This window comes from Tachypleus tridentatus, chromosome 2 (genome assembly GCF_004210375.1).
Source record: "Tachypleus tridentatus isolate NWPU-2018 chromosome 2, ASM421037v1, whole genome shotgun sequence".
NCBI classification, from domain to species: Eukaryota; Metazoa; Arthropoda; class Merostomata; order Xiphosura; family Limulidae; genus Tachypleus; species Tachypleus tridentatus.
In genome coordinates, this window is record NC_134826.1 from 96,303,113 (window position 1) to 96,314,438 (window position 11,326).

Genomic DNA, 11,326 nt, shown 5'->3' on the forward strand with positions numbered 1-11,326 from the left:
GTTTAGCATTTGAGAAATTTCTTAAACATATGTAACGTTGAATAACTTATGTGAAGCTTTAGTTATTATCCCTTTGCATAAACATATCGCTGTCATATCAAAAACTACCAAATACTGATTATTATCATTAGATAGTGGAACATCATATTCATCAACTCTTGAGAGCAGCAAGGACCAAGTTGGCCAGTCAAATACTAAAGAAGACATTGGAGATAGCTGGTTGTCACAGGCAAGTTAATATGTACTATGTAAATTTGACCCTCAACGTCTGCAGCTTAAATGGTAATTGTACCTTATAAACACTGAAAAAACAAAAAAAAATAGAATAATTGCAAATACCTTATTAAGCTGTTAGATGACTTTCAAGTTCTTTATTGATTTGTTATGATGGATGTACCTTTTGTAATTTATTTAGTTTAAATTTGATTCAAACAATTTTGTAGAATGCAATTAAGTATTTTGTGCAGAAGAAAAGCTTGTGGTTAAATTACATTTTACTTCATGGAATTTTGGTTTATAATATTATTTTCCCACCAGGTGGAGATTATAACTCATGCTGGTCCTCCAAGAAGGCTCTGGATGGGTCCACAGTTTACTTTCAAAACTTTTCATCACTCCTCTAACACGACTGTACTATCTTCCACATCATCTGCTTTGCTCTCGGATTGCCCCGAGATATCTTCGTCCACTCTAGACTTCCAGCCTGATGGGGTAGATCTGCATAGGTCTGGAATGTTACCTTATAAAGCATTTTATTTCTAATACATATTACTCAACTTTTAAAACAAAAATAACTAGTGATGATAAGTGTACATTTTTCAACATATTGCTGTATTTATGAAGTTAAAAGTTCAATGTCAATGCAAGTTTACTATGTTGGTTGTAAATTGAGAAAATAAATACTCTTCTGAAGTTATAACAAATCAAATACTTCCTGTATTCTCAACTATTTAAATAAATCAGTAAAAAATGAATATAATAAGGTACTTAATTTAAAATGTGGAATAACAATATACTTGTTTGCCCATTTCTATGAACTTTACTGAAGTTGAAAAGTGTATGCATAGTTTTGAAGTACTTGAACAAAATACTTCCATATTTATCATGTTAAAATTTTTGAATAAAGAATGATTTTGAATCAAAAATTGGGATAGTTATTTGCGTCTTCTAGCTTCTTGTTTGAGTGCCAGTCCTTGCTTGTTGTAAATAAGGTAGTGAAATCATTTCTTAACATTTATAATTTTGTTTTAAGACTGTGAACTTCAATGAAGTACATTCTAACTCATCCATTCTCTAGTGTTATTGGGTACTACTTCCTGGGTAAAGAGGCAAGGTACATTTACTAAGATTTAATATTGTTCAAGTTCAGCAGGTCTGATACTTGTGTAGTCTTTTCTACATAATGTGTTCAGTGTTAGAGTGATTGCTAAGAATCTGTTTTGTAACTAGCATTAGGCCTGTCCGGTCCAGTCCTATGACAATGCCGGGAGACCACCAGACACACACTAAACCATCTGCTTCACCTGTTCTGATAGAAGCCACTTGCAGTTGGGGTATGTTTCTCAAGTTAAGCTACCCCTTAAGCTTTTTTCATTACTAATACCAGATGATTTTATAATATGATTGGAGTTGTGGCCTTGGTCTTTGCATAATCAGGATTTCTTTTATATGGAGATTGCCTTCATATTAACATTATTAAGAATTTTCAAATAATTTAATATACTTAAATTACTTAAATAATATATTTAAATATACTCTCACTTATTCAAGATGTACTTAACTACTCTTGGAAAAATCTAATAAGCACCTTGATACTTGTTATGTGTATTCACACCAGTCTGCAGATATTTTTTATTTTACACAAGGCCACATTGGTTCCACCTTGCATGAATGAACATGCAAATACCAAAATGCCTATCATACTGGCACACTTCTGTACTTTACATCAGTTATGCATTAAAATTTTTTTAAGGTCTTAAGGAAGGCCAATGAAAAACAGTTTCCATATATAGAACCTGCTTTATCTCGGACTGAGCCCTTAACTCAGCATCTAATTTATCATTTAAACTTTATTGTGTTACTTTAAAGCTCATCATTGTATATAAGGCACCTTCCACTTGATGTTGAGCTCTCCAGAGAGAAGTTGTAACTAAAAAAACGTCTACTATATTTGTTGTTGTTTTTTAATCAGTTTCAAGCATACTTTTACATACCTTAAGGTTCATATTGTGTCTCATAGTTTAATAATACTATTGGAGCACAAGGTTTGTTTTTCAAACATTTTTACAATCTATATTTGAAATTTGGAAAATTTAACAACACAATGTTGAAATTATAGGTTTCACATCCATGAAATTTGAAATTATTTTAGCCGTAATAAAGCCATAATGGGTCAAACTGTTTTTTTTATCTGATGTAACGTGATATTTTTGGTTTTTTTTCTCTATAATCTATGCTGTAATCTTTAAGTTCTTCATATGCCAAAATCAAACTGATGTGATGAAAAGTGAAATGCTGCACATTTTAAACAGAAAATAATGTTGGTTATCTTACTTCCTTGAAGCATATGTAGTCCTCCATGAAAAAGCAAAGGATTATTAACCCTGCAAGAGGTAATGAGCCTTTCACTGCAATGAGTTAAAATCCTTCTAACAGTAGCATAACCAAATTGTTATGCTCATTGTTTAGGGAGTTTTGAACAACATTCTGGTATACTAGAGGTATGTGGTGGCCAGACAGAAATAGAAGTTATTGCTCCTTCTCCTGGTAAAGCAACAAAAGAACGAGGTCAAATAGAAGACAAACTGAGAGAATCTCTGGCTGATGCTATGATAGAAACACCAGCAAGAGACACAACAACTATTGATCCCCCTAATAACACTGGTATGTTGAAATATGTAACTTAGTTCGATTACATTTTCGTAAGCTCATTTCACATATTATATAGAGAACTTTAATACTGAACAGTCAAGTAAAATAAAATCCAAAGGAAGGATTGCATAAAAAACAGCAAATACAAACCTCTGATTAATGATAATTTGTTATAATCAAACACAAGCCCAAAAACATAAAAAATGCTGCATTAATCAAAAGGATCTCCAGGGCACAGGCTGTTATGTGGAGTATAAAATGTACTATAGTTTTTCGAGATGACTGCGGAAGTAGGACCCACAATGTAGTAGGAATACACTGTCTATTAGTCTTACCTCTGTTCACCAGTCTCACATGAAGAATAATAAGGTAATCAAAAGAACAGAAATAGATTAGATATTATTATTTAATTATTCTTCATGTGAAACTTGTGAACAGAGGTTAAGACTGATAGATGGTGTATCCCTGCTCCAATGTTCATCCTACTTCCCAGTCACCTCCAAAAGCTATGGTACATTTTTTTTATTCCACATGATAGCCTGTATCCTAAACATCTTTTTGACTAGAGCAGCATTTTAAAATTTTGTTTGGACTTGATTTTGTTTATATAAGATTATATATATAAATATAACATATAATTCATAAAGAACCCATCTGTAACTTCATAAAACATTCCTCAAAGGAAAGAAGAAATGTGAAACATGAATTAATAGGTTAAGAAAATATTCTTCTGTATTAGTGAAGGCATCATACTAATGGGTTACCAAGAATAAACAAATACAAACTTACAAGAAGAAAATTTATGATCTGTTTAAAACGCATAACCCAAGTAAACATTCATAAAAAAAAAAAAGAGTACAACTCCAGCATTTACAGCCTTCAACTCCTCTTAGAAAGTTATATCTCAGTTAGCTTATGTTGTATTTATTCATTCTTTGATTGTTATTATTAAATAACCCATTTTTCAAGTATGTTTCATTATTCTTTCATTACACCAAAATAATTAACTTTTAATCAAAAGAAACTGTCCTTTATTCAAACTTAGAATCTCCATCTTCTGTAATTTATTTAGTTTATGATTTCCTCTGTTTATTGAGAAAATATTGTATACTTTTTTGCTTTTGCAGAATTTCAAGGTAGTTATGAAGAGCTGAGTTCCAGCAGTTCTGGATGCAATAGTCATAATTATGATGCCCGCAACTCTACACCTCAAAGTATGGAACATGTTCTCGTGTTCCCTGGTTCAGGTGGATCCCCAGAATCACCTTAATGTTTGGTTGATATATTTTCTACTTTTGTGAATGCACTGTATGCTTTAAAAAGAAAAGAAAACTTAATATGATGTAAATAATTTGACCATGATTTTTGTATAGCTACTTTTTATTCATATTGTTGTTAAAGAAAAGGATGATGAGTTGAATATATGTCTAAGAAGTCTTGTGTATTATGTGAAATCTTATGCATGTGTATATATTTAGTTTAATTAACACTAATCAGTATTTGTGCTTTACTGCACAGCCCTTGTTTTGTTTCACATTGAAGGATTTGCTGATACTACTTTCATATATATATTTCTTGTTTATTGTATTTAAAGATTAAAATGCTCATCAGTGTTTAGTTATTGATCGTTGAATTTGTTATACCATGAAAGCATCTGCTATCTGTTGACCATTTAGACCACTATATAAATATTTCAAAATATTAGTTGAATGTTTTAGATGCCAATAATAAATAATAATGTAAAAATTAAAGTATTCAGAGCTCCTAAAACCTAGACAAACCCAATTAATTTTGCAAGTGTAGTAAAACATTGAATATAATAAACTTCTAGTATTCAGCTACTGCTGTAACTAAAAAGTAACACTAGTTGTTTACCAGCACTTTCTTATGTTCTAAGCTCATTTTAAGGAATTATTATGGTAAAACTATGTTGAAACATCTGAATGTTTTAAATTAGTATTGTTTAAAATTTTTATATACTTTTTGTGCATAAGGTTATTTTATTGCCTGCAAAACTGGTATTCACATTTGGCATATCATGAAAACTTAAATACTGCCACAAATATTCTGTTCTTAAGGATACTCCAAACTTTTAGTAAATATTCTGAAAAATGCATGAACAAATCAAATGTTAATTTTTAAATTTATTTATAAACTTTCAGGAAAAAAAATTATTAGCTGTTTTAACACAATTTCTCAAAGTCAGACTTGAGATGACAAGCAACACCTTTGAACAGATAAGGTACATTTGACCTATTTTAGGGACAAAAGTTAATAAATAACACAATGTAATTATCATTTTATAAAATTTTGTTATGAAAATATATGCTTATTATAAAACATATTTTAGCAAAGAAAATAAATTTGTGTTCACTGTAAAGCTTTGTGACCATATACTTTGCATTATAAAATATTTTTACATTATTTCATACAATATCAATGTCAAAAATTTTTGTAACCCTTGCCTAATGCTTGTGTAAAATAAAATTATTAAATAACAACTTATAACTTGTTTATATATGCATTCTACTTCACTTCTTCATTGCTAAAACACGTGACTGTAATTAAATTGCCTTAAAACATCATTTTATACATTGAATCAGATAAGCAGCATCATTCTTGGCACTTCTAATCGTTCTTTGTACACCTCGTACGCAAGTTGAACCATTAAGATTAAAAACAAGTGCTAACCTTAAACTTAGTCATTTTAAACATATTACAGATAAGGGTCTACATGCCACATTATTTTGTTTTTACAGTTTATAGGATTTTCCTTGTGATTCACTAATTTTAATGGTTTTTAAGTTATTCAGTTCATCAGATAGACTTGCTAATTAGTCAGCCTAAGACTGGCCTGTTCGATGAACTGAATAATTCTACACAAACTCCAGATTATTTGCTATGATCAAAGCCAGTTCTGGTTGTATCAATCTAAAAATTAGTTAGACGCAACACATAGGAAGGAGAAGGGGTAAAAAATGAAGAGAATGCAGTTTCTAGCATAGGAACATTGGACTCTTGAAAGCAACTGAAAATTCCACACTTTACTGAACATTTTAATCCATTGCTATGTACATACAGAAATTTATATACTTGATCTTAATTTACCTTAGATTTTATTGTCTATTTTCATTTACAAAATTCATGCATTGTTGTCAAGCCAGATCGCATTAAATGTATTGGTCTAAAATTTGAACAGTCAGTAAATCTACAATTCAAACTGAAAAAGCCATCAAAACATACGAAAAACCAAAGGAAAAGTTAAAATTTGTGATAGATTATATGTAAACTGCAGATTTTTCCCACATTTCTCTTAATTTTTACATTGCAGATATGTTTAAACATCATTTCAGAATGATATGTTGTATCCCAGATGGCTGGCCAAGAGACCTTTCGTTTGATAAGAAAATCGAGATGTGGATTGGACGATAAAACCCCTCTGGTTTTGAATTCGTAACAAAACTATTAATAGGAATGGGGAAATAAAATCTTCAGTTTATGTAACTTTTATCATGATCATTTACCTTTATTTTGTATACTGTTTAGCAACTTTTACATGAGGCAGAACACCTGTCAGAAACATCACTTAACTGTATGAAAATATAAATATTTTATTATCTCTTCGGTGAACACTTCAAGTTACCTAATCCAAAATCGTTATGCAAATACTAGTTCCTGTGGTACATTCGAGGCCTTAGAAGCAACCAACTGAAGATGCCAGTTAAGAAATGTTTGAGCAATGACACAAACAAAGAGAGATTGATAGTTCTCCTAACAACCTAAAAATTAGATAACTTCCAGAGCATCGACAAAGTGTGTGTTAGGGCTACGAAAAATGGTGCAAAGCCTATCAAGATAAATGTGGAGGAACTAAACAGTGATCAAGAAGAAGCAGATACTCTTGTTGATACTGCATGCCAAACACATTGTTGATGAAATGCATCATTTCTTCATACATTGACATATAGAATTTAATTATTCAGAAACTGTCTGATATTGAGTCCAAATTATGTATTATATTTAGAACTGGTAACATGAGAACAGTACACTTATAACCAATATACATCGCTCTCTAAGAAGAACTGGCTCATGTGTTATGTGTATTTCATGCCTTCATAGGCTCAGACACAACAGGATAGATAGTTGTCAAAGAGAAAAATCCTGGAAAACTTTCCTGAAAGCCAATGATAATATCACGAATGCCTTTCGTCTTCTTGTAAAAGTGAAACATCTTTCTGAACAAACAAATAATGCCCCAGAAGAATATTTATCTTTATAACAAACAAATGATGTCCTAGAGGAATATCTATCTTTATAACAAAGAAATGATGCCCTAGAAGAATATTTATCTTTATGACAAACAAATGATGCCCTAGAGAAATAGTTATCTTTATAACAAAGAAATGATGCCCGAGAGGAATAGTTATCTTTATAACAAAGAAATGATGCCCTAGAGGAATATTTATCTTTATAACCTTTTACCTAAATTCAAGAACGTTGGCAAATTTCGTTGACATTTATTTATTCAAGAAGAAGGTTGAAGCAGAAAAGTTACGTCCAACAAAGTTGGTAATGAGACAGCAGACACTACGGGCTCATTATGAAGATACGATTTGAATGAATTCCGATGTGACATGCCCTAATTTACAATCTCCTTATACATACGGAGGGAAAGAAAGAGATGGAGCTTTGCTCCCAGTTCTAATGGACCTACCACCAGCTCTTGAAGTTATTCTTAAAATGATCTAATGTGATTGCAAAACTAGTGGATATTAACGATATCATGCTCTTGCTAAAAATACGGATTAAAATAAGTGCACAGCAACATCGAAAAAACAAAAAAAAACCTGCAAGTTATTGTTGACAGCTATGCTTAGACTGAGTAGACCAACATTAAGTCGCATCAATATAGCTTAACGAAAAATAAACATTTTAATTTCTACAAGATATATCTGTATCACTTTATGAAGTCAAGTTTTTTTCAATTTATAATCCTGTAATGACACTGACTTATTTACTTATCAACTTTTACAATAACTCGACATTTCACGCAAAAGCTATACGAAGGCTATCTGCGCTAACGCTCCCTGATCTAGCACTGTAAGACTAGAAGGAAAGCAGCTAGTCATCAATACCTACCGCCAACTCTTGAGCTACTCTTTTTACCAAGTTTCGATAACAAAACGATTTTATTCAAACTTAGCCGTTTTTAAATATATAATCCGACTGACTAAGTAAAACAAAGCGTTGCGATTGCCGTTGGATGGTCTGACGCAATATGATTTATGCCCAGTGTTCTGAATGTCAAAGTGATGAAATTCAGTGAAAGATAGGTCTAGAGCTCACTCACATTCGAGATTTAGTACAAAATAAACTATAAGATAGCTGTGAAACATTTTTTAAATAAAAACATCAGGAAGAAGATATGGGGAAACAAGTGAGAATCAACAGGATTGGGCACGATAACATTCCAATACTCTCTTGATTCAATCTTATAAACCTAAAATACACAGAATTAATTCTTGACCTTTGTTATTATTTTGTACGTGTGTTTGATAGTTTGCGAGTTTCCGTTGCTTAGTTATTCTGATTACTTTTAACATGAGTTAGATAATACGAGCCATTACCATTGTTAAACAAGTTTCTGTTTTTGTTCTTTTATAAACATGATTGGAGAGACTCTGAACTTAGCCTCATCGACCGTAAAGGCTGTACTATCCTCAGCTCCGGAAACTCTTTTCATCGACTCCGGGAAATTGTGATCTTTAGGTCCTCTCACTTGTGAAATAAAAAAAAAAGAAGGAAACGTTATCTGTCAATTAATTTTGTAAAATTTTGCACCTTCTTCCCCCTCTCACGGGACGGCATTGTTGATTTTTTTTTCTCTCTCTCTCTAGACAATGTCGTAGATTCTTTCTTCTCGTTAGACAAGGTTGTAGCTTTATTAATTTCCTCTGGTGATCCTAAGTTCTTCACACTTTTACAGCTTTTTTTCTCTCTCTAAACAATCCTGTAGCTTCTACCCGTTCTCTCTAGACGTTGTTGCAGCATTTCCTCTCTTCTGGATAGTATTTTAGCTTCTTCCCTTTATCTGGACTGCGAAAGATAAATTTATGTTGAAACATTAACAACATCAATTATATATGTACGTGTCTACTTGATACACTATTTATAATATTGCTCATGTAGACAGCATTAACAGTTGTTCTACAGTGTTTGAAATAATTATAGTAACAACAAGGAAAACCAGCATAAAAGACAATTCTATACTACATGAACATCACTCCTTTTACTGCATGGAAATGAACTGTACTAGAATATTGATATTTTATATTATGACTGGCTGTCGTCCGATCAATCAGTGCTACACCAGTGTAAAGACTATAAAAGTGCAGGTATTTATATTGTGCCCAGTTGCGGTAGCGAGATTTAAGTAATAGCTCCTGGGATTAAAATAACACGTGAAACAAATTTAGAAATCAAAGTTTTAGCTGGTTAGGGATAACCTATACAATTTGTTTTTGTTGTTATAGAGCTTTTGAATTTACAATCTAATCTTTTGTATGTCTCGTAGATTCTGTGGATCCACAATTATAGATTAAGACTTTTATTTGTTGTGTTATTTCTGGATTCATTGTCCTGTCTCTAAACTATTATCTATTGTATATATATTATGGATTCACAGTTCTACTACTAAACTCATTTTGTTGTTGTTATAGATTTTATGAGTTCACTATCCTTGTAACTAGTATTTCACGGTCAGTAAATAGTTAATAATATTATCAATTGTACCGATCTAACGACCTCTTCCGGAATTGTACATAGAGGTTACCAAGGTTTGAGATCTATATGTAGTGCCTATGTAATACCATGATGTATGTTTATAATCGTAAGATATACCTATTCATGCAGGTCACACAAGTTACTCCTAACATCTATAGCTTGGGTTGCCCATCTCGTGATCATGGATTTTTGCTTCAGGTACTCCTATAGAATTTCTTTTGAAGATTTGCTTTTTAGATGTGCAATTCGTTTCATTTTGTCAGATGGTGTCAGCTCAAAAAATAAACATTTTAACTAAACTAAAAATTCATCAGTGACTGAGGCTTCCTGTTATGGCAGACACTAAATAAAGACGTTCTGTAAAGTAGATAGAACATAGGTTGAGTTGAACAATGAAAAGACAGTGTCGTGCGTATGCAGAATCCCAGTGAACTGGCGGACTTGGAGAGTAGATCACAGAAATTAATAGGATGAACTGGCCTACTAGCGGGACTCGCTGACAGTACTTGAGAAAGGAAACACCTGCATGGTCCAATACTGACTTGGAGTCCGGCAACCACGCAAACTTGATAACCCGGAGTAATGATACGAAGTCACTCAGTATAGGTAAGAGATTAAATTCCAAGTAGAAATTGGTCCAATACTGACTTGGAGTCCGGCAACCACACAAACTTGATAACCCGGAGTAATGATACGAAGTCACTCAGTATAGGTAAGAGATTAAATTCCAAGTAGAAATTGAATGTAGACTATGACCACGTTTCAACGGCAAAGTCAACACGTAAAGTTAAAAAATTAATGTCATTGACAAATGTTGTTAAGAAAATAATGATATGTACCAGTTTCCCTAGCACAAGGTTCTGGATGGTAAAGAGTTATCCTTACCACCAAAGCCTCATTCGTGCTTAGAGCAAACATTTGTAGCAAGATGACGTTTAAGAAGTAGGAAAATTATAGGTAAATTTTAGATAGGGTTACGTAAGCGTGTTGCCCACAGAAACATCTCTGACAGTATTACCTATTACAATAGGTGCCTAGCAGCTTAAGCAAACAAGAGTCAATACACCCCGTTCCGATGATTTGTTAGTTTTATTTTAGCACATAATTTTGAAGGAAAGAGCTCGTGCTGCGCAAGGTTACTTGAATTCCACGCGTTAAGAATATGAATTAACTACGAAACTAAAGGCATGAAAAGGAACCAACTGTTTCATTATGGATACAAGCCTCTTCATAATAATTTTCTTTTGTAGTTGTACTACGTTCCCAACGAGTTAAATCTGAGTTACTGTCGTGCATTGAACGTAATGTGAATCGTAACACACTTACAATCTAATTTTCAAAGTTGGATTCCAGAAGTATTGAGATTTTTTTCTTTTACAATACAAGATAATTATTATGAAATAACTAGTAAACAAATATTTTAATAAGGTCTTAAGAATAATATTTTTTTTTGTAAATAAATAAATAGCTATCCAAATAATCAGGTCTAATAGCATTCATGACTCGTAATCCGAGGGTCGCGGGTTCGCTCCCACGTCGAGCCAACATGCCGTGGGGGCGTTATAATGTATGGTCAATCCCACTATTCGTTGGTAAAAGAGTAGCCCAAGAGTTAGTGGTGGGTGGTAATGACTAGCTGCCTTTCCTCTAGTCTTACACTACTAAATTAGGG

General features: G+C 32.4%; 1 protein-coding gene across 4 annotated transcripts in view; it reads left to right on the top strand.

Moving 5' to 3' along the window:
* The window catches only part of LOC143244626 (BCAS3 microtubule associated cell migration factor-like), a 33,001-nt gene extending 27,629 nt beyond the window's left edge, over nt 1-5,372 (top strand). For all 4 annotated transcript variants that reach the window (XM_076489647.1, XM_076489649.1, XM_076489646.1 and 1 more), the window contains exons 19-23: nt 132-229; nt 538-725; nt 1,450-1,553; nt 2,689-2,883; nt 3,999-5,372. In XM_076489647.1, the coding sequence (XP_076345762.1) occupies nt 132-229; nt 538-725; nt 1,450-1,553; nt 2,689-2,883; nt 3,999-4,141 (728 nt within the window). In that variant the 3' untranslated portion in view covers nt 4,142-5,372. The remainder of the gene's footprint in view (nt 1-131; nt 230-537; nt 726-1,449; nt 1,554-2,688; nt 2,884-3,998) is intronic.
* Nucleotides 5,373-11,326: the final 5,954 nt, after the last annotated feature.